The following is a 24,524-nucleotide window of genomic DNA, read 5'->3' as shown; positions in this document are numbered from 1 at the left end:
GGTGACTTTGGCAAAGTCAGTGACTCTCCGCTTCCTGCCCCTCTCCTCACCCCGAGCTGGATGAGGACGTCTGCTGCCAGGTGCCTCCTTCCCCTGCATCTCTCCTGCTGTTTTGTGATGAAGGACGGGCTGCTCTTTTCCATAGGGTGTGGGCATCCTGAGGACAAGATGCTTGCTTCAACCTTCATACTCTTACAACAGAATTCATCCCTGTAACCATTTCACAGACACTTAATGAGCACCAACTGTATGCAAACACTCATGGGCCCAGTAAAATGGTACAATCACCAATTCCTCTTGTCTGGCATCTTTTGAAGGATGTGAAAGCAGGAAAGTTGGTCAAATGTCCCGCTGGATACCGAGTTCACTGATCCCCCTGCCAGTGATTGGAGTGAAACTAAGGGACTCCTTACAAGAGTCAGGAAACAGACCCTGAAAAGACAGCCATCCATGGCCCCTAGACCGTGTGCATGGAGCCCACCCCGGTACTCTGCTGTGCCAAACCTCAGTTCAGCCTCACGCACACACTCCTCATCACCCTCTGGACCCGAGGAAAAAGCTGAGGCGCCGCCAGGTGAAGTGCCTTCCCCAAGCTCACCCTGAGATGGAACCCGGCAGCTGGGACCTATGCCTGTCATGTCAGTGTGGCCAGGGCACCTGCCACATCCGCTCCAGGGCCTGTTCCCACAGGACGTGGGCCAAATGCTCGCATGGCAGAGGGGCTGTCCCTCCTCCAGCCTGCCTACACCTCTGCCCATTCATTATTTGTCCCCTCTCTTACTCTGACCACAGTTCAACATATTAATTTTAAATGATAGCAGATCCACATCATACAGGGAGTGAGTCATTCCCTTCTCAATTCTCTTTCACGTGTTCTGCTTAATCAAGGAGAAAGTCTCATTTTGAAGCTGAGAGGGCCGACATCTCCCTAACAGTTATATTGTTTTCTAAAAAATGGTGGTAAAATACACATAACATAAAACTTAGCATTTCAACACTTTTTAAGAGTACAATTCAGTGGCATTATGCACATTCATGTTGTTATATAACCTTTACCACTATCCATCCTCAGGACTTTTTCATCTTGCAAAAATGAAACTCTGTGCCCATTAAAAACTCCCCATTCTCCTCTCCCCAGCCCTGGCAATCACCCTTCTACTTTCTGTCTGCCCTAGTACCTCATAAGTGGAATGATACCATCATCTCCTGTTTGTTTGTTTGTTTGAAGTTTATTTATTTTGAGAGAGAGAGAGAGAGAGAGGGAGAGAGAGAAAGAGACAGAGCATGCTAGCTTGGGAGGGGCAGAGAGAAAGGGAAGAGAGAGAATCCCAAGCAGGCTCTGTCAGCACAGAGCCTGACATGGGGCTCGAACTCACAAACAGTGATACCTGAGCTGAAACCAAGAGCGTGATGTTTAAGCTTAACCACTGAACCATCAGAGCCACCCAGGTGCCCCTCATCTCCTGTTTTAAACAGAAAGAAATCAGGCCTCAGGGCCATGGCCTGCCCCTTGCCTGTAGTTGTAAACACTTCCATGCTTCCCTTCGTTTTGTGGCTGGTGATGTTGGTTTTCCACTTAGGGCCAGTAGGTTTTTCTTTTCAAACAAACAGATGTAAGGAAATATAACCTGCAGTGAAAAGTTGAAGGTAGAGAGGCTCTCAGATACAGTAGAAGAGAGGGTGGGAGGTGGGTAAGGCCCAGCCTTGAGCCTCGAGATTCCTTGTGGTGGGACCCTCTGTGACCTCCATACCAGCTGCACCTGGGCCTCCGCAGAAGAATGTGCCCCCACTCCATGTACCCAGCCTCCTCAGCTTCCTGCCACCATCTGGGAAACACTTTCTGTGCCTCTCACCTTTGCCCCTATCTGTCACCCGCTTATTTATTCTGCAAAACTTGCTGTCCAGACCCTATGCTGGCTCTGGGGAATGCTCAGGCCCGGGTTACTCCCAGTGTACCCCCTCCTTAGTGCCTTCTTCCTTCTCTCCTTCTTGTTTATTTAATTCTGACCCTCCTCCATCCAATACCCCACTAATCAGCTCTGAATTCCTGGGTGGGGCCTCAAGGTAAGACAACTACAGTGGCCAGGTTGATACCTCAAGGAGTAAAGACAGAGGGAGAAGCTGTCCCCACCCAGAAGTCAGCTGCATGCTGTACCCCGACTTTGCCAAACTTATCCTGTTGCTCAAAGCATCAGAAACCCTCATGTGGGGGCGCCTGGGTGGCGCAGTCGGTTGGGCGGCCGACTTCAGCCAGGTCACGATCTCGCGTCTGTGAGTTCGAGCCCCGCGTCGGGCTCTGTGCTGACAGCTCGGAGCCTGGAGCCTGTTTCCAATTCTGTGTCTCCCTCTCTCTCTGCCCCTCCCCCGTTCATGCTCTGTGTCTCTCTGTCCCAAAAATAAATAAAAAACATTGAAAAAAAAATTAAAAAAAAAAAAAAAAAAAAAAAAAAAAAAAGAAACCCTCATGTGTACCAGAATCCCATTTTTTGCTAATATCCTATGGGCCATCGCATTATGTGTGACCTCTGTTCAGTCATGTTTGGAGTGAGTCCTGTTCAGTTAACGTCTACTTGCCCCCAGGGCGTGCGAGGTGTTCTTGCAAGGGCAGGGTCAAGGCAGTGCACTAGGCCCACTAGCACTTGATGGGGGTCAGGCATGCAGGGGTTCCCGAGGCTGCCAGGCTGATTAAGAAGTGGATTCCTATGTGACTGATGTAAGCAAGTGATTGAGGGTGTTGCCAGGGAAGTCAGGATTCCTGGGGAACTGAGACTAAAAGCCAGGCCTGGCACGCCCAGGGCCATGCCAGGGTGGATGTACAGGCCTTACAGAGAAGGACCGGTGGGTCTAGGGGACCACTGAGAGGCTCTCTGGGGGGCACAAATGGATGAAACTTGACAGTCCACCGCCCTTTCACTCACTCAAGACACCCACGACTCTCATGGTTGCCAGTTACGCGAAACCCAACCTCAACTGGCTCAATAAACACATGAAATCATTGGCTCCAGCATCTGGAAAGTTCCTAGTAACCTGGTCTGGGGCTTGACTAGACCCAGAAGCTTGATGAATCAGAAGACTACCTCCCTTTACCTCGGGCTTTGCTCCCCTCTACCCCAGGACTTCCCTCTAAGGAAGGTCACCCTGAGTGGCAAGATGGCCTCCTGCTTCCAGACCCACTTTAGGTCCGCTTAGCAACTCCAGGGGATTTTCATTGGCCCAGCTCAGGTCATGTGCCCACCCCTGTAACCAACCGCATGGGCAGGAATGTGGTTCTCTGATTGGCCAAGCCTCCCTCCCCCATCAAAGTGCAGAGTATAGCGCTTGAAGGAAAATATTCCAGAAGGGAGACGCCAGTGCCTTATCTCTCCAAGGTCCTGCTCTATGTCTTGCAGCTGTGTCTGTCTTCAGAAACCCAAAATGAGGAGATTTAAGTGAAAGCTGGGAATATGGTGGTCAGATACAGAACAAAGAACTCTTGTGTCTCAGCCCATGCTGAAGGGGGGTTTATTGCTGCATAACTGATGCATTCCGCCCCCCCCCCCCCCGCCACCCCCAACCTGATCACACACTCCTACCCCTTGAAGTGTCTTCAAATTAGTCTCTGTCCTTGGAAACCCTGAGCTTAGCACAGAATCCATAAATGTCAGCTGCCACCGTTGCTCTATCAGATACTAAGTTTAAAGGTCAGTTTTAATTTTCACTGGAATTTTTAAACGGGACACAGCCTTCTGCCTGAGGAAGTGTGACTGCACTTGCTCCCCAGTGTAGGAGAGGGTTAGGCCAGGGCTGGGACCACCCCATTGGTTTGCCAGTCTCCCGCCTTGGAGTCCATAGCAGTGTGAGCTTGATGTGAACCACAACCTGGGGAGCACGCACTGGGGCCCTGGACTTGGGCTGACCCGGCAAGCCTGTGCAGACAGATTTCCACTGCTGAGAGAGGACAGGAGCCAAGCCCCCAGGGCCTTCCCACACTGGGTTCCCTGGCACTGGGTCCTGCTCCTCCTGCCTGGCCCCCACCTCACAGCTCACGCTGGTGCAGCCAGTTTGATCCCTCTTCTGGGATTCCTGTGTGGAGCCTCACGAGATGTCCCTCCCCCACCTCCTTCAACTCAGCCAAGCAGCCCTATGTGCCCAGTTTTGCCTGATAGCAAGGCCAGGGCCAGCTCCACTTCCAGTCACAGCCCACACCTTTCCTGATCAACCCTCTTCCTGATCAACTCCTTAACTTTCTATAGGTGCCTTTAAGGAACTGGTAAAAGTTAAGTACCCCCTGCCCAAGTGCACGCAATGGGCCAACACTGCCAGCAGGCAGTTTCCTGGGCCACTGAAGGCTATCTGGGAGCCCTAGGTTAAGGAATCCTATCTGGGAAGGATTTTCCCCCCTGGCAACCCCCATTGACTTACTTCTTAATCCTTCTATCCTGGCTGCTGTTTTTACCATGTATGAAGCTATGCAAATGCCACAGATTTCTTTACAAATAATAATACATGTTGAACACTATGTCCTAGATACTATTGCAAATGCATCATAGGTATTAGTACATTTACTCCTCACAGAAACCATGGAGGTTAGGATAATTAGAATCACCCCACTTTACAGATGAGGAAATTGAGGTACCAAGAGGTTAAGGAACTTTCCCAAAGTCTTATTGTGGAGGGAAGGTGATACCCTCCCTACCCAGCAGCTGGTTTTCTAGTTCAATCCATATCTCCCTCAAGGCTGAGCCAATGCTTGGCCACTCTAACCCCAGGGCAGGCAGGCATATGATGAAGTGAAACCAAACAGCCAAAGGTGAGCTACCCCTGGCAAGTGGCCCTCAGTAATTTGGTGCAGTCTGTTTCCACAGATTTATCTTTTCTGTTGCCTCTGCCAAACATCATCTCATTCTGGCCTAGATGATGCTTCCTCCATGCAGCCTTCTTGGCAAGAGTAGGCTGGATGCCCTCTCCTGTCACCACTCCATGTGAAGCTATAGCCCCCAGAAGTTTCCCATCCCAGCCCTTATCACTCTGTACTATGGCTACCAATCTACATAACTGCCTCCCTTCCATCTAGAAGTTCCCAACTGGGCAGGAATTATGAAAGTCTTACTTTATTTTGTTTCAAATTATTTTTTTGAAAAACAATTTTTTTGTTGAAATACACACTCCATAAAGTGTGTAAGTTATAAGTACACATCTCAAGGAATTTTTATGTACACAACCATGTATTCAGCTCAAGATATAAAACATGTGTGGAACCCAGAAGTTTCCCCTGGTCCCCTCCCAGTTACTAATACCACCCCAAATGTAACTGCTGTTCTGACCACCGTCCCTATAGTTCTGTCTTTTCTTAAACTTCAATTAAATGGAATCACATACTAATACTTTTTTGTGTCTGGCTTCTTGGGCTCACCATTATGTCTGAGATTTATTCATGTTGCTGCATGTTTTAGTGATTTGTCCTTTTTGTTGTTGTGCGGTATTCCATTGAATGAATATATCAAATTTATTTATCCATTGTACTGTTGGTGAACGTGTCAGCTAGTACACAGAACATCTGGAAGTCTCATTTTTTGCTGGTGGAGTGTAAGCTGCTACAACCACCAAGGAAAACTGTCTTGTCTATCATTGTGTTATATATATATATATATATATATATATATATATACACACACACATATTTATATATTTATATTTATTATATAAAATTTATTGAGCATTTACTATGTGTCAAACACTGTACTAAGGCGGCATTATCTCACTTCATCCCTAAATAATGACCCTGAAAAGTAGATAGTTTCCATCCCTGAAATAGGACTATCATAGTATCAACATGATAGGATTATTGCTAAATTGAACTGAGATAACACTCTGAAGGATTTAGCCCAAAGCTGCCATTTTGGAAATGCTGTTTTTGATACTTCTTATTGTTATTCCTAAAGGACACAGGGCTGGGAATTCAGGACCTTGGGTTCCATGCCTACCTAAGACAAGCTGAGTGAGTTATCTCAGCTGTGTTGACCTCAGAGCCCCTGGAAGGTCTGCTAGCAGGGACCTATGGGGATGACACAAGGCGTACTCTTCAATAAGACCTAGGCTGTCACTTCAGAAAGACTGTTATGTTAGTGGGGCAGGGAACAAGGCTGAGACTATAAATCAGGAAGGGTCTTGGGAGTGTTTGGGAGCCCTCTGCTAACATGCTGCTTTCTACAAATTTAGTATAGAAGGTAGTTTCTAGCGACCATCGTTCAGTACCTGTATCACTGGCCTGTTAAGCTCCAATAGGGCTTGGTCGGTGTATGTTTTTCAAGAATTCATTCATAAATAGGATTTAAGTGTCTCCCTCCCCCCAGGCACTATGCGGAGAGCTGGGGGATAACAGCAGTGAAGAAGACAGACAAGATAGGGAGAGGGACACCAAACAAGGAAACGGAGGAGCAAGAGTCTTCTGGCCGCAAGTTCTGTCAAGGAAACACAGCCACAGCCGGGCAAAAAGATGGAGAGGAAGTCCTGGGGAGAGGGGTGCACCAGGTTAAGTGGTCACTGAAGACCTTGAATTTCTTGGGAAGGAAGAACAGCCGGAGGTGCCCTCGCAGGGCACAAGCCCCAAGGCCCCCGAGGTGAGAAAGGACAAGGGCGGTGAGATGTGAGGGGAGGGGGTTGCAGGGAAGTCTGACAGGATGCAAAGGCCAGGTCAGGTGGAGCCCTGTTCGCCAGGGCAGGGAGTGCGGATTTCATCCCGGTCCGATGCGAGCCTCTGGGAACGGCTTTCAGCTAGAGGGGCTGCCTGAAATTCCAACGTCGTGAAGAGTTTGTGGGGAGGGAAATACAGGGAAGGTGCTGGGCTGTTAGTTGAATGAATGGCTTGGATGGATGCGTGGACGTACCTCCAGGAACAACTGTTCCACCGGCGCCCAGATTGCGGCGACTGCCGGAGGCACACGTTGTAGGCCAACGACCAGGCGCTGTGACCTTGGGCACATCCCCGCCCCGACTCAGGGGCCGGAACCCTGCGTCTCGGGGGCGGGAAGGACGTACTAGGAGGGACAGTACGCGCGCGCGGCAGGCCGACCGACGGCGGGTCCTCCCGCTCGCCCCTGCCAGACCCCTGCCCCAGCCAGAACCCTCGCCGCCTGCCGTGTTTACATTCCCCCAGCGCCGGCCACGCGGCCTTTTGCCGCTCCAGCGCCGCTCGGCTCCGCCCCCGGAGCCCCGCGGCCCGCCCCTCCGCCGCGCGCGCGCGCGCGCCAGACCTCCCCCGCGGCCCGCCCGCCCGAACGCGACCCCGCCCTCTACCGCGCGCGCCAGCCGGCCTCCCGCGTCCCGCCCCGCGCGGCGCCGCAGCTTGCGCCGCGCAGGCCCCGCCACGGCCCCGGCCCCGCCCCTGCGGCGCGCAGGCCCTGTCACTTAGCCCCGCCCCCGCTCAGGCCCCGCCCCCCCGTCGGTTCGGAGCGCCTCGGCTGGCTTGCGCCGCGGCGGGGCGGTCCTGAGGGCGGCTGCTGGGCGGGCCCGGGCCCTCGGGCAGCCGCTGAGGGGCTCTGAGCGGCCGGGGCGGGGCGGAGGGTGGCGGGAGGGCGCGAGGGCGGGCCGGGGGCCGGTTCCGCGCGCAGGGATTTTTAAATGTCCCGCTCTTAGCCGGGCGCAGGAGCAGCCGGCTCGGCCGCCAGCGCGGTGTAGGGGGCAGGCGCGGATCCCGCCACCGCCGCGCGCTCGGCCCGCCGCCGCCTCCCGCCTCCCGGCTTCCCGCTCGCCTCTGCCTCCTGCGTCGGGCCTCAGCTCGTGCCGCCTGCCTGCCGCGGAGACGGCTTTGGGTAAGGGCCCTGCCGTGGGGCTGCGGAACGGTGCGGCGGCGAGGACTCCCAGAGCGCCCGGGTCGGGCCGGGCCGGGCCGGGGTGGGGGTGGGGCGAGGCCGGGTCGCCAGGTCCCCGAGTCGTCAGCGTGGGGTGCCCCTGTAGGGTGGCTCAGAGACGGACCATGGAAAGGTGTTGAGGGGGAGACTGAGGCAGCTTGAGCCCCAAGGAAGGCGATGGGCAGGAGGGGATTTCCGGGGGGCGTCCGGGCCCCCCCCCAACCCCCGGTTCGGACCCGGCATCGCGGGTTGGTGGCGGCGCCGCGGGTGACAGGCCACCCCGGGCCCATCGGCCATTTTCCTGACCGGCCCGGGAGGCTCCCGCCGCCGCCGCCGCCGCCGCCCGCGCGGGAGGGGGAGGGGTGTCCGGGGCGGGCCGGCGGGCCCTGGCCCCCCACCTCTGGTCCTCCTCACCCCACTGCCCGGTTTGTGCCCCCAAGGCCTGAGATCTGATCCCACGCCCCAAGCCATGCCGAGGGAGAGAAGGGAAAGGTGAGTGGCCCGGTCGCTGGGGGGGACGGGAAGGGTGTTCAGCGGTGGGGGAGGGGTGGACCTAGGTTTGGGGAGAATTCACCCTGACCTCTGTGCCACCCTGGCTTTGCAGGGATGCAAAGGAACGGGACACCATGAAAGAGGAAAGTGGCACCGATGTCTCTGTTCGCTCCAGGAAAAGAAAGGCAAATGTGGCTGTTGTGAGTACAAAGGAGACAGGTGGGGGAGGAGACCCCCCCCCTCCCCACAATCTTACCTGGGTACCAGACTGGGCTCCGTCCACCACATGTTTATTGTTAGGGGGTTAATGGGGTGCATTTGGCAGAAATGGTGCCTATAACCTAACCAACTTTTTCTCTCTTTTCTGTTTTTGTCTTTGGGTTGTTTGGTGTGTTTCCTTGTGGGGTGGGGGTTGTTTTATGTTAGTTTTTGCAGGATCCAGATGAAGAAATTGCAAAAATTGACAGGACTGTGAGAAGCCAGTGCAGTAGTCAGGTAGGTACAGTTGCTAATTGGGCCTAGGTGGAGGGCCTCCTGCTCTTTGTGGGTTAAATTGAGTCTCAGTCTCCAAAACCCTCCTGCTGAAGGGTTTTTCTCTACCTTTGGCTGCAGTACATATGGCTGAGCTCTGCCTGTCAGTGGCACTGACCTCTGCCAGCTTTGGGATTCCAGCGAGGTCTTGTGTTCCTGACCAGCACCTTTGAGATTACAAATATGCGCTGATGTCTGGAAGAACCAGAATGGACATCAAATAACTCAGTCCTCTCCTTTTGCCCTTGAGGAAACTCAGACTCAGAGGAAGAAAGTAACCCAGAGTCCTGTGCAATCAGGGGCGGAGTTCATCCTAGAGCCTTGTCTCTGAGCTGGTGAACTGGGGGGAGGGCTCCTGACACAGAGCTCTTTGGGTATGATGATGGGTGTTTGTGTGTGTTCATAAGCAACCATGAATTCTCCCCATCCATGCTACTGTTTTTCCATCATGGTGCTTAAGGACCTCATTCCCCCTCCCACCCCCTTTAGGTCAGGTTTCTAACTTTTCCCCCCTTCTGGAAGTTCTCAGCCCATCTAGCAGTTACCTACAATGATCACTGCTGTCTGGGGCTCCACCTGGCCTCAGCCAGAATGTTAGTGGAACATTCTGTGTAATGACAGATGTGTCTCAACACATTTTTTCAATTGACTAGTCCACTTCTCTTGCCTCTCCTTCATGGAGTTACCGCCAAATTTCCTGCGTGCTCATGATATCATTACAATATCAGAAGCTCCTACCAGAAAAAGCTTGTGTTATCTCTCTACCTCCAGAAATGGCTGGAGACCATAGTTAATGGTTCTAGCAGGGGAAGCAACCTATCTCCAAACTAGTGGATTGGGCCTTCTGACCCTGTCACGGATAAAAGCTGAGCAGGAGTATTATTTGAGCTGAGGGCAGTGGTTCCAACTAGGTTAGCACTGGGCTGCACATCACTTTGTTGGGCAGTAAGCAACAGCCATAGCTGGCTCTGGAAGAGTGAAGGGCTTTAAAGCAGTGGGTTTGAAGTAACAATTGTGACTGCACATAAGACCTTAGGAATTAGCATTTCTGGGGCGGTCCACCGAATATTGAACAAGGGGTTGATGATTTCCTTCTCTATTAGAAGAAGAAATACTTCATTCACTTTAGGGAAGGAAATGAGACCGCGCATCCCAGTTCTTTCCTTTTCTTTTTCTCTCCTTAAAAACAAAAAACCTTAAGCAATTTGATTTTTGTGGGTTATGATAAAATGGATCTCCACTTTGTGAAACTCAAGGCTGCTTGTTTTCCCAGCTGTTTGAATTGAAATTTCCAACTGAGAATGAAGTAAAGGCATCCATATTGACTTCTTAGAGTTTTAGAATAGTTTGTGTTCTCAAGGTGCTAGGGTGCCTAAGTGGGGCTGTCTGTGGTCCTATCCCTAAACTGCGGACAGTTGGTAACTGTGGTACATGAACAGCCATATCGTTTCCCACTAACTAGAAGGAATTTTCATGGTTGTTCAGAGATTAGTGACAACAGGTTTCTGCACATTTTGTAGAGCAGATAGCTTGAAAACTTCCATCTGTTTACAGAGGCATTTGTTGTCTTTTGTTATTTCTCTGTGTAGATTCATGAAGCTAGAGTTTTGGGGTAACACAACCTTTTTGCCTATTAATGACACATAATTTTTCTCGGGAGTTACAGTTCAACACAGTACAGTAGCCTTGAGTCACTTGTAGCCATTACGCTAACTTCCTTATAACTGCTTCATCAAGACCTCAGAGAACCTTTGATTCTTACCTTAGACCTTTCTTAACAAAAAGAATACCCTTTTATCTAAAATCCATTTAACACATCCATTTTGTTTAATTTTTTGCATAAGACCTGACCTTTTGTGTGAGTGAAATGCTGGACTTTCCATGAATGACTTCGCAGAACCTAGTTTTACATAAGTAGTTCTATTCTTATTTAAAAGTGGCATAAGGAGTCTGAAGTGATTACAAATAGTGAAAATTGGTCTCTTGCTCTTATCCCATTCCTTCCTAAAGTCGGACCGATCTCGCCTCCTTTGAAACCCGGTATAGGCTCACGTTAAGGGCCAACTTTCAGAACCATTTATCGGCTGTGGTTCACACAATCTGTCTATGAACCTGCAGGTTAGAAACTGCCACCATTTTATCCCCCAAAGCCTGCTCTCCGCTATTTCGGCTATCTGGCTGTAGAGGGTGGCACCCAGCTTCTGCCTTCAAAACTAGAATTTATTCTTGAATGAAGAGCAACTTGAGGCACTTGTAATGTGACCCTTTTTGAGTCAAGGAAATGCTACCAGCACGTGATACTAGAGCTGGAAGAGGAGGCTGCCCTTCTGGAACAGCTGTTGGCAGGGGTTGTCATGGCTAATTTGCATGCCCAATTCTTTGCACCCTGGGTGGAGAAGAGCTTTATCCTGCTTTGCTCTCTTAGTACATGGAAAGTGCTCTGGCTTCCTCTGAAAGTGGCTGGTGTGCTGTGATAGCCTCCCTCTACCATACTTTCCAGGCAGCACCTGGAGCCCAAGTCCCCCCATGCTTATTTCTAGTCATCCCATTGTCGCTTTTCTTTAGTCAACCTTCATGAGCTGTCTGTGTTAAAAAAAAAATGCCAAGACTTCCGTGCTGGTGGGATTGTTACCTGCCATATTGTCAACAAAATCACTCTTTATAATTCAAAAGAGTCAATCATAGGTTTCTTTTCAGAGTAGGATGATAAACAGAGTAGCTTTAAAGAGAAAATTTTCTAAATGGCAAAATGACCTTAGTATATTCCAAATATTGAAAATTGAATAATATTAAGGATCTGGAACCTTTACAAGAAAAGCAAATTGTTTGGGTTTTTAATGATGGTTTATTCACTTGTCAGTTATTTGAATCTTATTCTTTGCAAGACTTTGGGGGCAGGATTCAAAGGTCTTCAGGGGTATCTGGCTTCTGTCTCCCACAGGCTTCTTAGTATATCCTGTGACCATTCCTGGATTTGGTTTTAACTAGCAGATACTACTCTGTTTTGTTTTGAGTTAAGGAAAACAAAAGGTCCCCATTATGTAATACCGAAAGATGCACATTCGATGGGTTTTTGTTTTCAGATGGGGAGACTTTAAATATAGATGGTAATCAGTTTACATTTTTGATCTTCACAGGCGTAACTGGTGAATATGCGGTGCTTATGTAACTAAATACTTTTATTGGAAATTCTTTCACTTTTAAGAAATTTTTGTAAATTAGTTGTACTTGTTAAAGCAAATTTTTGAGTTGTGACCAGATAATCCCACGAGACACTTCAGAAATTATGCACAGTGTCTTACTGGCCTGCAAATGAATTTGTGGTTCGGTTTGGTTCATATTGTATTGTAAGAGGTGTTGGTGTTTTATCTTAACCCCCCTTGCATCCATCTTACTGCTCAGGTACTTCTTACAAGTGTGTCAGTGTGGAGGATCCAAATGCTACTGACTTTGGAGTTTTCTTAGATATCTACTGTACAGACTCCTAAGTCAATGACGAATGAAACGAAAGCCTGGGGTTATCACTGTGGCTTTTCCTTCGCCGTTCCATATTCATCTTACTTTAAGCCAGAATATATATTTAGGTCTGGAGATTGCTCTGCAGTGTTAAGGCATTTTCTGTTTTGCTAGCTGTTCTACAAATCAGTGAATGCAAAAATAGCTGGCTCGCGTCAAACATTTAAAAATACGTTTTTCTTCTATAGCCTTGGGATGGCAGTTCAGTGTGTGAAAACCCCTGCTCCTTGATTCCTACACCTGACAAAGAAGAGGATGAGCCAACGTACCCTAGTTCCACCTGTGGGCCTCAGAGTTTCATGCCCTCCAGAGCCTCACCACTGCCTATACTGAAGTAAGTTGACCACCACGTGCTTTCCAGGTCTCTTCCTCCTTGTGCTCAAGCTCACCGAGTTAGAATGGATGCATATTGACACCTACCTGTTGTTTTTCACTTGGTTGTGTGTTTTGTAGCTGGGCAAATAGAGACGAGGTTTGGAAAATCATGTTAAACAAGGAGAAGACCTACTTAAGGGATAAGCACTTTATGCAGCGGCACCCTCTCCTGCAGCCTAAAATGCGAGCAATTCTTCTGGATTGGTTAATGGAGGTGAGCTTGAGTCTTCCTGCTGACTGGAAGCATTGACCACTTCTGGAATCTTCTGTGTTGTTATGATCTCTGTGCGTTTCATCCCATCGACACATTCTGTGTCTCTGAGGCTGTGGTATATATACTACAGCAGTTTAACGTTTTGCTTGCATTCTACCTTAGAATTTCTGAAGTCTCTTTACCTCTTAGATATCTGTTTTTAAGTTGGCATCGAATTTTTTTCTTCAAAGCTCAAATAATTCCAGAAGTTCTATTTTCCATTTAACTGTAAATATTGATATTTGGTCTTTGTTAATTAAATTACTTTTAAATATATCCAGCGGAATGCAGATAACAGCTATTTGATAGCCACTATCATAAGTTTTAAAAATATATGAACAGGCTTACCTTTAACAGAGAGCTTACATTGTTCCTTTTTAACTCTTTAGAATCCATTTCCCTTTCCCCACAGAATATCCTCTTAACAAAATATATCGTTTAATTCTTTTATTGGCCACACTATCGTACTTCTCTGCAACAATTGATCAAAAGAACAAGTATTGGGGTGTCTGGGTGGCTCAGTCAGTTAAGCACCCAACTTGGGCTCAGGTCATGCTCTCGCGGTTCATGGGTTTGAGACCCACATCAAGCTCTCTGCTGTCAGCGCAGAGCCCTCTTCAGATCCTCTGTCTCTCTCTTTCTCAGCCCCTCCCCCACACTGTCTGTCTTTCTCTCTCTTGCTCTCTCAAAAATAAACAGTAAAAAAATGAATTAAGAAAAAGAACAAGTATTACATATTTTGATGGGTAATTAAACATAAAAAGCGATATTGTATGGGCAGTGTACCTCTTTCTGAGAGGAAGTGTGGGTGACTCAGTAGTGCCTCAGGGTGCTTCCTGGACACCTCTGTGAGCCTTGGGTGATGAGAAATGGGATGTTCAACGTCTTCTGTGATGTTGAAGGACATCTCAGGCAGATCCATTTTGTGGAAAAGGACATAAGGAAGTTGCATGCCTAAATATTCCCTAAAAACAAACTGCTCTGTACTGTTTGGAAAGTGTGTGTCCAGGGGTATTCGTACCCCAGTTATACTCATCCTAGATTCAAATCCCCTGCTGCCACCATCTATGTGTCTTCATCAGGCAAGTCACTTAACTTAGAATCTTGGTTTTCTCATCTGTAATATTTGCTACCAGTATTTTCCTTGCAGAGTTTATATGGATTAGAAATAGTGTGTATGAAGTGCAGCTTACATAATAGGCAAGAAAAGATAGCTGTTTTTACCATTATCAATTCGCTTTTCTTTATTGGTCTCTGAAAATATTAACATTTTCTGTACTGAGTTCTTTGGCAGGCCTGCTTGAAACTAGAGGCCTTGCAGGTGCCATCCACAGGCCCACTGTGGCACATAGACTTTGTGGGCCCTTTGGGTCAATTTATAATTCCTTGAAGCATTAGATGTGTAGTGTGCTGCATTCTCCCACGCTTCAACTCATTAGATGTTGTGACTGGGAAGTTCTATTTGTATTATGCAGTTGATGCCAAATACTTTAAGGAAGGTTTTTCTCTGAAAGTCCGTCAAAAAAAGTCATGTAATACCATTGAAAAGATAGAAAAGAATGGTAACCGTTTTGTCCTCGCTGAGACAATACTTGAGGCTTGTGTGCAGTGATGCTGTTTCTCAGCCTCTAGCCCTGCCAGGAAGTCAGCACGCGTGTGGGAAAGGTGGCGCTCATGCTGTGTGCCCAGTTGTGAGCCGGGTGACACAAGTTTGAGAGTTTGTTCCTGAGAGGACAGAAGCTCTAGTTTCACTTCTGATCAGATTGTAATTGTGTTACTTTATGAAAACTGACCTTAAATATGCCCTAGCCTGGACTTTAGAAACACTGTTTGGTGATTGATGGAATTTTCCATTAATGTTCTGTTGTTTCTCTGGTGGCTTAACCCCATGAGTTACACTTATACATGGGAAGGCCTGTTTAGGAATAGCAGTTTTATATGTATAAACAGACATTTGATGGTGGTGATGAGTTAAGGTCTAATATTTCCTTGGTCTTCTTCAGCTCCCTCATGCACACCATTTTCCCCTGTCTCTCAGCAATCCTATGAGGTGGGCAGGGCAGGCATGGTCCTGATATTACAGTTTGAGATAATTGTTCACACTTTTTCCATGAAAATGCTGCTGTACCAGGCAATGAACATACCTTCCTTCCCCTGCCTGTGAACATTTGCTCTTACTATTATTATTATTAATGTAGATCATAGAACACTTAATCCTTGTATGCGAGTTCTAGTTTTTCATTGTGTGCGTGCTTGGGGACAAGCAAGGTAACAATCCTTTCAGAAAAGCAAAGTTCTGTCTCTCCTGATTTCGTTATATTGTCCTTCACCAAAACTCATGACAAATGTTTATGTTTTCGTTGTTTTTTGGTTTTTGGGTTTTGTATGTGGTTTTTGTTTTTTTTTTTTTTTTTTTGTCTTTTTTCCTCAAGTAACTGTTCTAAAACTTACTGTTTTTTCAGGTGTGTGAAGTCTATAAACTTCACAGAGAGACATTTTACTTGGCACAGGATTTCTTTGATCGGTATATGGCAACACAACAAAATATCGTAAAAACACTTTTACAGCTTATTGGGATTTCATCTTTATTTATTGCTGCCAAACTTGAGGTAAATCATTTTCAAATGTTATGTAGCATATGCCATTTCTTGAGATCCTCTGAGATTACTGGAAGAGGCCAACTTTTTGTCTACATTTTTCTAATTTGAGGTCATCTAAAGTAAAGATACATGCAGAAAGGGCTAGAAATTAACCAAGAAGTGAGAGAAGTAGTGAGTCTATAAAATGTTTAAGTTAATGTAGTTACTTTAAGCCAAAAAATTGAACTTTGACCCAAGAGGATTAAAAATTTTGGAATGCTGGGGTGCCTGGGTGGCTCAGTCGGTTGGGCGGCCGACTTCGGCTCAGGTCATGATCTCGCGGTCAGTGAGTTCAAGCCCCGCGTCTGGCTCTGTGCTGACAACTCGGAGCCTGGAGCCTGTTTCGGATTCTGTGTCTCCCTCTCTCTGACCCTCCCCCGTTCATGCTCTGTCTCTCTCTGTCTCAAAAATAAATAAATTTAAAAAAAAAAAAAAAAAAATTTTTGGAATGCTTAGAAGGGTGGATGGGCCTAACTTGCAAACATGTTGCTAAAGGTATTAAAAAGGTGAAAATTTCAAAACTCTCCCCACTGAATAGAAGTTGTGTTTATGCATTTCTTTATTGGGGTGGGGGGAGTTGTTTCTTTCACAGTGAACACATTTTGACCAGCAGAGTAGCCCCTATATGTATTCCATGGTGCTCCCTCTCTCTTTTCCTGGTAGAATACTAAAAACAATATTTGGATGTACATTATAAGTTAAAACTATTAGAGATTTTTGCTAGTTGTTTCTCCCTTATATTTCCTTTTAGGAAATCTATCCTCCAAAGCTGCACCAGTTTGCGTATGTTACAGATGGGGCTTGTTCAGGAGAGGAAATTCTTAGCATGGAATTAATCATTATGAAGGTAGGTTACAAGTTAATTTTTCAGTCCTTTTTAAAAAATGCATACATAATAGCTTTTCCACATTCGTGTGAGTGCATCCGCCTAGGTGTTCTCCAGCTGGACACATTGTGGCGTGGAACATGGCTGCATTTTGAACTCCTTTAGAGGCCCAAGGGGAGCAGAAATATCTTTTTCTTTTCTCAACCATTGGTCTCTTTTGTCTGTTTTCCCTTAGGCCCTTAAGTGGCATTTAAGTCCCCTGACCATTGTGTCCTGGCTGAATGTATATATGCAGGTTGCATATCTAAATGATTTATATGAAGTGCTCCTGCCACAGTATCCCCAGCAAATCTTCATACAGATTGCAGAGGTAAGTGGCTCTGTTACCTCTGTGGGGCTGCCTACCCCGTCATTAGATTAACTCTAGAAGGGATGTGTGTTGGCCATCTGCCTCAGTGTTCTTTTTCTTCTCCATAGCTTTTAGATCTTTGTGTCCTGGATGTTGGCTGCTTAGAATTTCCCTATGGTGTACTTGCTGCTTCTGCCTTGTATCATTTCTCTTCCTCTGAATTGATGCAGAAGGTTTCAGGTACGTTGGCTTTTCCGGTCCATTCACAAGGTGTAGTAAACTTCCAAACCAATCGAGCCTAAAATTTATTTTCGTTGCAGGGTATCAGTGGTGTGATATAGAGAAGTGTGTCAAGTGGATGGTTCCATTTGCCATGGTCATAAGGGAGACAGGAAGTTCAAAACTTAAGCACTTCAGGGGAGTTCCTGCTGAAGATGCGCACAACATCCAGACCCATATAAACAGCTTGGATTTGCTGGTCAGTAGCCTTCCTCGTTTCCCAGATAAATTCCTTAAAACTGCTTAAATAGCCTCTTCACTTTTCTTCAGGCAGGCTCCAGATATCCCAGAAAGAGTCCAATTCTTTTGGTTCCTTAAAAAAGAAAATTGTGGTCAGTAGATGCTGTGTCTGAATAGCATGTAGACCAGAGACTTTTAGATTGTTCTTTGCTATTTTTTTCCCCTCATTTCCTTAGAAAAGAGCACACAGAACGCGAAGCCCAAAGGATACACTCTTCCATTTTAACATTTCTCACTTTTGTTCTTAACAGGACAAAGCCCAAGCAAAGAAAGCCATATTGTCTGAACAAAACAGGATTTCTCCTCTCCCCACCGGGGTCCTCACTCCCCCACAGAGCAGCAAGAAGCAGAGCAGTGGGCAGGGGACAGCGTGACCACACCAGCATTCTCCACCAAAGACAGTTGTGCAGAAGTGCCTGCTCCAAGTTCTCTTCTGTGCACCGCGGCAGAGGCCCGCATTAGCTTTTACAGACATTTAAATGGAAGAGCACGTCTCTTCCGCAACCGAAGTGTTTCTGTGGATGGCATTGGACAGGGAGAAGTGTTTTTTATTGAACGCTTAGGTTTTTTTAAATAAGTGGGTCAAGTACACCAGCCACCTCCAGAACACCAATGAGTGCTCCAGATGCTGCTAAGGAGGGTGATACTTGACTTGATTGACTATTCACACAGATAACAAAGGCTTGAAGTCGAGGAGTGCCACGTTGCTGTTGGTCTCCCCTTGGGTGTTCTGGGTTGTGTCGTATTGAGTGGAACAGGTGGTTGTGAGCATTGTGATGTGGAGCCCACAACCAGCTGTGCTGGGGGCCTGCCCTTTTCACACTATCAGTTGACAATATACAATGCCTTTTATGAACTGTTATTTTGTAAGTGCTGCTATGTCTATCCGTTTTTTAATAAAGATAACACTGTCTTTGAGACAGCTGGTTTTATGAGCTATGTCTGATCATTTAAGTTAGAAGTCACCTTTGAATGTGGCTATACCAGGTTCTCTTTTTTAACTTCGTACTTCTTGAAGCTCACACCTTTCAAGCAAATATATTTAAAAGAAAACTTTTGACATGAGCTCTAGGTGCAGCCTCGAAGGCCTCCCACGGGTCCCCTGAAGTGGGAATGAGGCTTCCATTTGGTATTTCTCCCACAATGCCCTGCTCAGGGGCGGCTCACTGGAGGGCTGTGGCAGTAGTGGGGGAGTCATGTCTGCATCCGAGAGGATACCTAGGTATAATTTCTGCCCCAGGACAGGCCAAAGGACATAAAGAATCTGTAATTAGTGTTACTTAATGCTCTTCGTCCTTACTCAAATCTTAACCTAAAGAACTTTTGTTTGGAGAACTTGTTAACATGATGTAGCCTAAAACTATAGTTTGAAGAAAATGTAAAGTAACATTGTAGCTCAAGGCCAGATGTCAGTGTACCGTCTTGTTCTGTGACCATCGATGCAGTCACCATGGGCCTTGCTAATGAAGGAAGCCACTGTCCACTTTAAGGCCTAATGTGTACAGTTCACATTGCATTTTGTTGAACATTCTCATAGTGGTGGTCATGTCAGGTTTTGTGTTCCACTTCCTTGCAGTGCTTTGGTGTATGGGTTCATAAAAGGGAGGGTGAATGAGCAAATAAATCCCACTTATTTTTGACTCGATATTTTATCTCATTTTGCAAAATCGTGCCTGAAGTAGAAAAACAGCCATTTAAAAACTGTACCATATTGTAGACAAAGTTGGAGAGAGACCCTACTCTTTTCACCTTGTGATGTTCTAGTTTTCTAAGCTTTACTACAGTTCTCCTAATAAATGCATTATAAATCTACATGTAATGGTATTTAGTCAAATGGTACTCCTAGCTAGTTATTTCTTCATCTTAGGCAGAGATGTTCCCACCTTAAAAAGCAGTGAATTCTAAACGGTGATCATTTGGAAGTAACTTGTTGGAAAAATCCCGAAAGTGGTTAATTTATACTTGGCATTTTCTATGCAAAATTGTGGCACTGAAAAACATTTCTATTTCTCAAAGCTTCAGGTAAGTGTGAGGGCTTGACATGTGAGGTAACTGGTTTGAAAGCACGTTTGAAGTAAACACTACATAGGCTGTTTGGCCCTTGTATCGCGGAGCATTACCGGATACGCTGAGATGAGAATGCCTTACATGTAAACTTAAGAGTGTTGCGTTTCTGGACATCGGTGTTTTGTTTTTGTTTTTATTAAATGACACTGTTGCCATGGGAATCACCTGGGCTCATGAAGGATGAGTCCTGGATGGATAAGTGAAATTCATAGTAATCAATATTTTCTGCGGCCCTGCCAGGAGCCCTAAGAGCCACTAGTAAGGAAACTCAAGTGTCCCTGATTTAAGGAGCTCCTTTTGGTAGTAGTTAGTACACACTTCACTGGTTGGCTCTGCATACCCAACTGCCAAGTCAGTCTTGTTCCGCAATTTGGCTAAAACCAGGTGAGGCCCGCTAATGCCCGACAGACATCAGGGTTGGAAACGGCAGCTCTGGTCAACCTGGGTAGACAGACACTCTGAGGCAGAGATGGTGAGCAGGAAGGACCCGGAGAAGGAGGGGACGTGGCCCCTAGTCTAACTTCCTTGTGTTACAGGAGAAACTAAGAGTAACTTATTGACCAACCATGAGGGCTGATTGGATTGTGGTAGAGCAAACCACATCCTCACATCCTGCCCCAGCTCGCAGTTCGCTGGCTAGACCTCACCAGAGCTGCTCTGGCGTCTGCCTGCCCCCCCCCCCCCCCCCCCCGCCGTGCCGAAGAAAGAAAACACTGGTCTTTGGGTAGTGCGTGTCAAAGGCTTTCCAATGCCATCTTCCCTGGGTGAAACTTGGACAGCTCATTGTTTCATGGGTTTCATACCAAGGGGATACATGGACTTTAAGTTCCTAAAGGCAGATAAGTAAAGCTTTTGAGCCCTTTAAGGTTTGGAGCACAGTGCGAGATCCACTTCTAGCCTCTAACTCAGACACAAACGGGATTGGAGTTTATTCGGGCAAAATTAGGCTGTAGCTCAGAGCAGAGTTGGAAAGAGAAATCAAATCTGATAATGTCTAGTCATATTTACCCAACCGTGCATTTTCCTACCACATGTTCAACATTTTGAAATTCAAATCACATTTATACCTTGGACATTGTTAGAAGACTATTTTTATCCCTGCTGTAATCATCTAATTTGCTGATTACAGGTCTCAAATTGCCACAGAGAACTCAATTTTTGAAAGAATTGTCCTGTTTGATCAAATATGTTATTCAAGCAATGCAGTCATTTGTTCCACAAGGTTACCTGCCAGGCAGAGCTAACCAGGAGTAATAGCATTAGAAACCTATACTTAAAATCAAGCATTAGCTAATCTGCCTGTGACAATACAGTCTTAAATATAATTTGCTGCAGATACTTCAGTCCCTGCACTGACAGACAATTGCATTTTGTATTCAATGAGCATAGATTTTTCCTAACTCATCCCAATTCCAAATTTAACTCCAGAAGACTCTAATGTGCTCAGTTTCACAGGCTTACCAGGTACTATTCCCCAGGAGCCTCAGACAGGAGGGCAATAGTGTCCTGCGTTAAATAAATACTCCCTCTGCCACCCCCACCCCCAGCTGTCTTTTAAATCGCTTCTCCTGATCAATGCCAATTCCAAAAACTGTAGCACCTGACTGTGCAGTGAGTTCTATTCTGATGGGGGCTTCCCTAGGATGATATGAGGCGCCCTCACTTGCAAGCTCCTGCTGCGTGCTGGGCATGCCCAGTGCTAGAGACCAAAGCAATGGGGTGCAGGCGTACAGCTCAGGTGAGCCAGGGAGACCAGGAAACAGCTAGAATCCCGGAGTCTGGGGGCACAGAACGGGTCTGTTGCAGGGGCAGTACTCTGTTCGACAGGGGGTTGTTTTGTCCTCCCCCGCAGCCAGTGAAGAGCCGTCATGAGTCGGTGGAGGAAGTGGGAGATGAGGCAGAGGAGGTGACAGAAGCCATATGACAATGAGCTTTTATGTGTCAAGCTGGACACAGGCCTGATGTCCCTATATGTATGGACAGCAGGGAGCTGGTGTTTGTGAAGAGGATGGTGATGTGCTCAGAGCAACGTCAGGAGGCAGGAGTTGAAGAAACAAGCCCAGAGTTCTGCCTCCACGTGCCCTGGGAAAATGACTGTAGTACATGCATCAGGAATTTCTGAACGGCCCTGCATGAAGGACTTCCCAACATCCCTTTTCAGGCCACAGTGACTTCTGCCTCTGCACCTCTGCCTGTCAACCCATCCAGTCAGCTAGATCCTCACCTCCTGCAGGAGACCACTCTTGTCTGGCCCACACTGATGTCATTTCTTTGCTGGGCTCTGGTGTCACATATACCTTCTGTCTCCCGAGCTTTGGGCTTCTGTCCCCACGCACCACACACCGCCCTCACCAAGGCCACCCAAGACCCCCACGAGGCAAACCTAATAGCACCCTTCAGGGCATCTTTGCCACACTTAGTGAACCCTGCCCCCCCCCCACCTGTTCCCTTAGGAACTTCTCACTTCTCTGATTTCTCTCTCCCAGGCCCCCAGCTACACACCAGGTATCATTCCTTCTAGGCACAAGGTGGAGGAGCCTCAGGTCCACTGCCCTCGGCATTCCAGCCCTGGGCAAGCTCACCACTCATTTGGCACCTCCCCCTGTGCCTTCCTGTCTCCCACTTTGCATCTCCAGTCTGCCAGGCTCACCCTGCTCCCCACCTGCAGAGCCACCCGCCTGAAGGGTGCCTCCACCTGTGCATCATCGCAACGTGCATCTTCTAGGGGAACTGCTTACTTCACTTTCCATTGTTCATACACTCAGGAAAGATGGGAACTAGGATACACAATACACATAGGAAAACCACTCAGTTCACAGGTCATCAGGGGAAGGCAAAACAAAACAGCTCACATGCATCAGACAGGCAAAAATGTTTAAGCTCAGAAAATACTACAATGACTTACCAGATTCGCCAAATCGGCTTCACATCTTTTTTTTTTTTTTTTTTTTTTAAGGACTATACCAGTGAAGACTCCATTGAAGGGCCCCCTTGTCTCCCTCCCCAGCCCCGTCAGCTTTCTGTCTCTCTTTCCTTCTCAGAGGAAACAATCACTCTGAGGTCAGTGTGGATGATTCCCACACATATTTTTAGACTTTTATCATTTATATTTGGCTCCATAAGCAATAGCCTTACAGAAACACTGCCCTGAGTGTCTTAAAAATTCACACAAGTGGAATCAGACCTTACATATAATAACACCACTTCCTATTTTCTTTCAACATTATTTTCAAGTTATACCCATGCGGACGCACATAGGGTTGGATTCATTTAATTTGAACTGTGATAGAGTTTTCTTGTGTGAATATCTCACAGTGTATATATTCCCTCCCGGGCCAGTCCACACATAGGTCACCAATTCCTTCACCGTCACAGACAATGCTGCAATGAACATCTTGTGCACACGTGTGCCATGGGTGTGGATTCCTCCGGGCACATTACCAGACCTGGAATCGCCGTGTCAAAGGCCATGTGCTCCTGCAACTTGACTAGATGCCGTCAGCTAATTCCCCAAATTATGCCAATTTATCCTCCCAGCCAGGGAGTGTGAGAGTTCCTGCCTTCCCACATCTGCTCCAGCACTTGGTACCGCCATCTTTTCTTCCCATTCAAATTGCTTTTTTTTTTTTTTTAATGTTCTTATTTATTTTTGAGACAGAGAGAGACAGAGCATGAGCAGGGGAGTGGCAGAGAGAGAGGGAGACACAGAATCTGAAGCAGGCTCCAGGCTCTGAGCTGTCAGCACAGAGCCCGACGCAGGGCTCAAACTCACGGACTGTGAGATCATGACCTGAGCTGAAGTCGGTCAGCTGACTGAGCCACCCAAGCGCCCCTCAAATTGCAATTATTTAACTTTCTTGTTTTTTCTCCGATTATGGAAGCGGAACATGTTTGTTATAATAAATTAGAGTACCACAAACATGTACAACCTCGAAAGTGAACCACCCCCCCCAGAGATACCATTCTTAATAGTTTTCATGTTAAAAGAGTATACCTTGCTCTGGAATTTTTTCTATGCATTCAGTAACATATGAATAGACAAAATGTTTGCTGGTTTTTGTACAGGGCTACTTCGTCTGATTGTATCTCTTAAGTAGTTTAAAAGGCACATGCCCATACAAACTCACCCCCATCTTTTTATTTTTCAGTGATTGCTTGCCTATTGATTTCATTGCTTAGCACCTGATTGCAGGGCCTGGCACATGATAGGTACTTATTAAAAATACGTTCTCCCTGAATGAATGGGGAGATGGATGGATTATTACATGTGCAGTCACTTTCATTAAATTTCTCACTTTTCCATGTCCAGGAGAATACCTGCTATCTTCCATATGCAAAAGACCAACATTAAGATTGAAAAGCAAGACCTTAACAGAAATGAATGAGACTGGTGTTACTGTTCTAGTGTTTTTTCTGGGCAAAGGAGCCCCACACCAATGAATTCTAATTCCTGGAGGGGTCGCAAGGGTGGGACGACATACAAAAGCTCAGGCTCCAATGCATCATCGGAAAGACAGCTAGACAGACAAATCCATTCCTCCAGTTGTCCAGAAAGTTCTCTATGCCCCTCTTGCTAAGCACCTAACCAAATTATACCTTGTTGTAGGCAAGGAAGGAGCACTCAGTCCATGTGAGATGATGCCTTGGTCTGAAGCACTCCCTCTGAAGTTCTGTGTCCTCCACCCACCCCAGCCCCCTCCAGCTCTGTGCAGGAGTCTGGGTCTGTGGGTCTTGCACTGCCAAGTGGGGTTCTGTTGTGTTTGGGCTGCAAGGAGGTTTTGAAGCATTTGAGCTGACCTACAACTTGGGAGAGCTCACACAGAGCTGTGGCTGCCCAGCACCCGGCAAGGCACCAGAGTTCCCACCACCCCTGCCACTGGCTTGGGGCTCCCTGCTGCTGATCCTTACCTACACACTGCCAATCTTCTGCAGAAGACAAATAGCTTGCACCCTTACCTCCAGCAAAAGTGAGAAAACGGTATGGATGAAGAAAATAGAAAGGTTCAAGAAAAGTGACAGAGCATCTCTCTCCCTGGAAGCGTCAGATATTTGAATATGTCTAACACCAGGACAAAGTATCTTGGTGTCCAAGGACATGTTCTTTACCTGCCTGCCTCCCACGGGCACT

General features: G+C 47.1%; 1 protein-coding gene across 2 annotated transcripts; it reads left to right on the top strand.

The window, feature by feature from the left end:
• The first annotated feature begins 7,536 nt into the window (after window positions 1–7,536).
• Window positions 7,537–18,261, top strand: CCNE1 (cyclin E1). 2 transcript variants are annotated; one of them, XM_058707016.1, is made up of 12 exons: window positions 7,537–7,790; window positions 8,270–8,321; window positions 8,434–8,521; window positions 8,748–8,816; window positions 12,557–12,702; window positions 12,822–12,957; window positions 15,459–15,605; window positions 16,387–16,482; window positions 16,697–16,831; window positions 16,939–17,050; window positions 17,131–17,288; window positions 17,581–18,261. In XM_058707016.1, the coding sequence occupies exons 2-12, from the start codon at window positions 8,299–8,301 to the stop codon at window positions 17,701–17,703; spliced, it is 1,233 nt and encodes a 410-aa protein (XP_058562999.1). In that variant the 5' UTR covers window positions 7,537–7,790; window positions 8,270–8,298; the 3' UTR covers window positions 17,704–18,261. The 2 variants fall into 2 exon arrangements, with proteins under 2 accessions (XP_058562999.1, XP_058563000.1); XM_058707017.1 differs by lacking the exon at window positions 8,270–8,321.
• The last annotated feature ends 6,263 nt before the right edge of the window (window positions 18,262–24,524 follow it).

The sequence above is a fragment of the Neofelis nebulosa genome, chromosome 17 (assembly GCF_028018385.1).
Source record: "Neofelis nebulosa isolate mNeoNeb1 chromosome 17, mNeoNeb1.pri, whole genome shotgun sequence".
Classification (NCBI taxonomy): Eukaryota; Metazoa; Chordata; class Mammalia; order Carnivora; family Felidae; genus Neofelis; species Neofelis nebulosa.
The sequence above is the reverse complement of the archived record's forward strand: the minus strand, read 5'-3'. Positions and strand labels throughout refer to the sequence as shown.

Bases quoted from the DNA above. Each gene is read 5' to 3' on its own strand.
- CCNE1 (XM_058707016.1), top strand. From the start codon at position 8,299: ATGCCGAGGGAGAGAAGGGAAAG. The intron at 8,817-12,556 runs GTAGGTACAGTT...TTTCTTCTATAG, and splicing joins GAAGCCAGTGCAGTAGTCAG to CCTTGGGATGGCAGTTCAGT. The intron at 17,051-17,130 runs GTACGTTGGCTT...TTTTCGTTGCAG, and splicing joins ATTGATGCAGAAGGTTTCAG to GGTATCAGTGGTGTGATATA.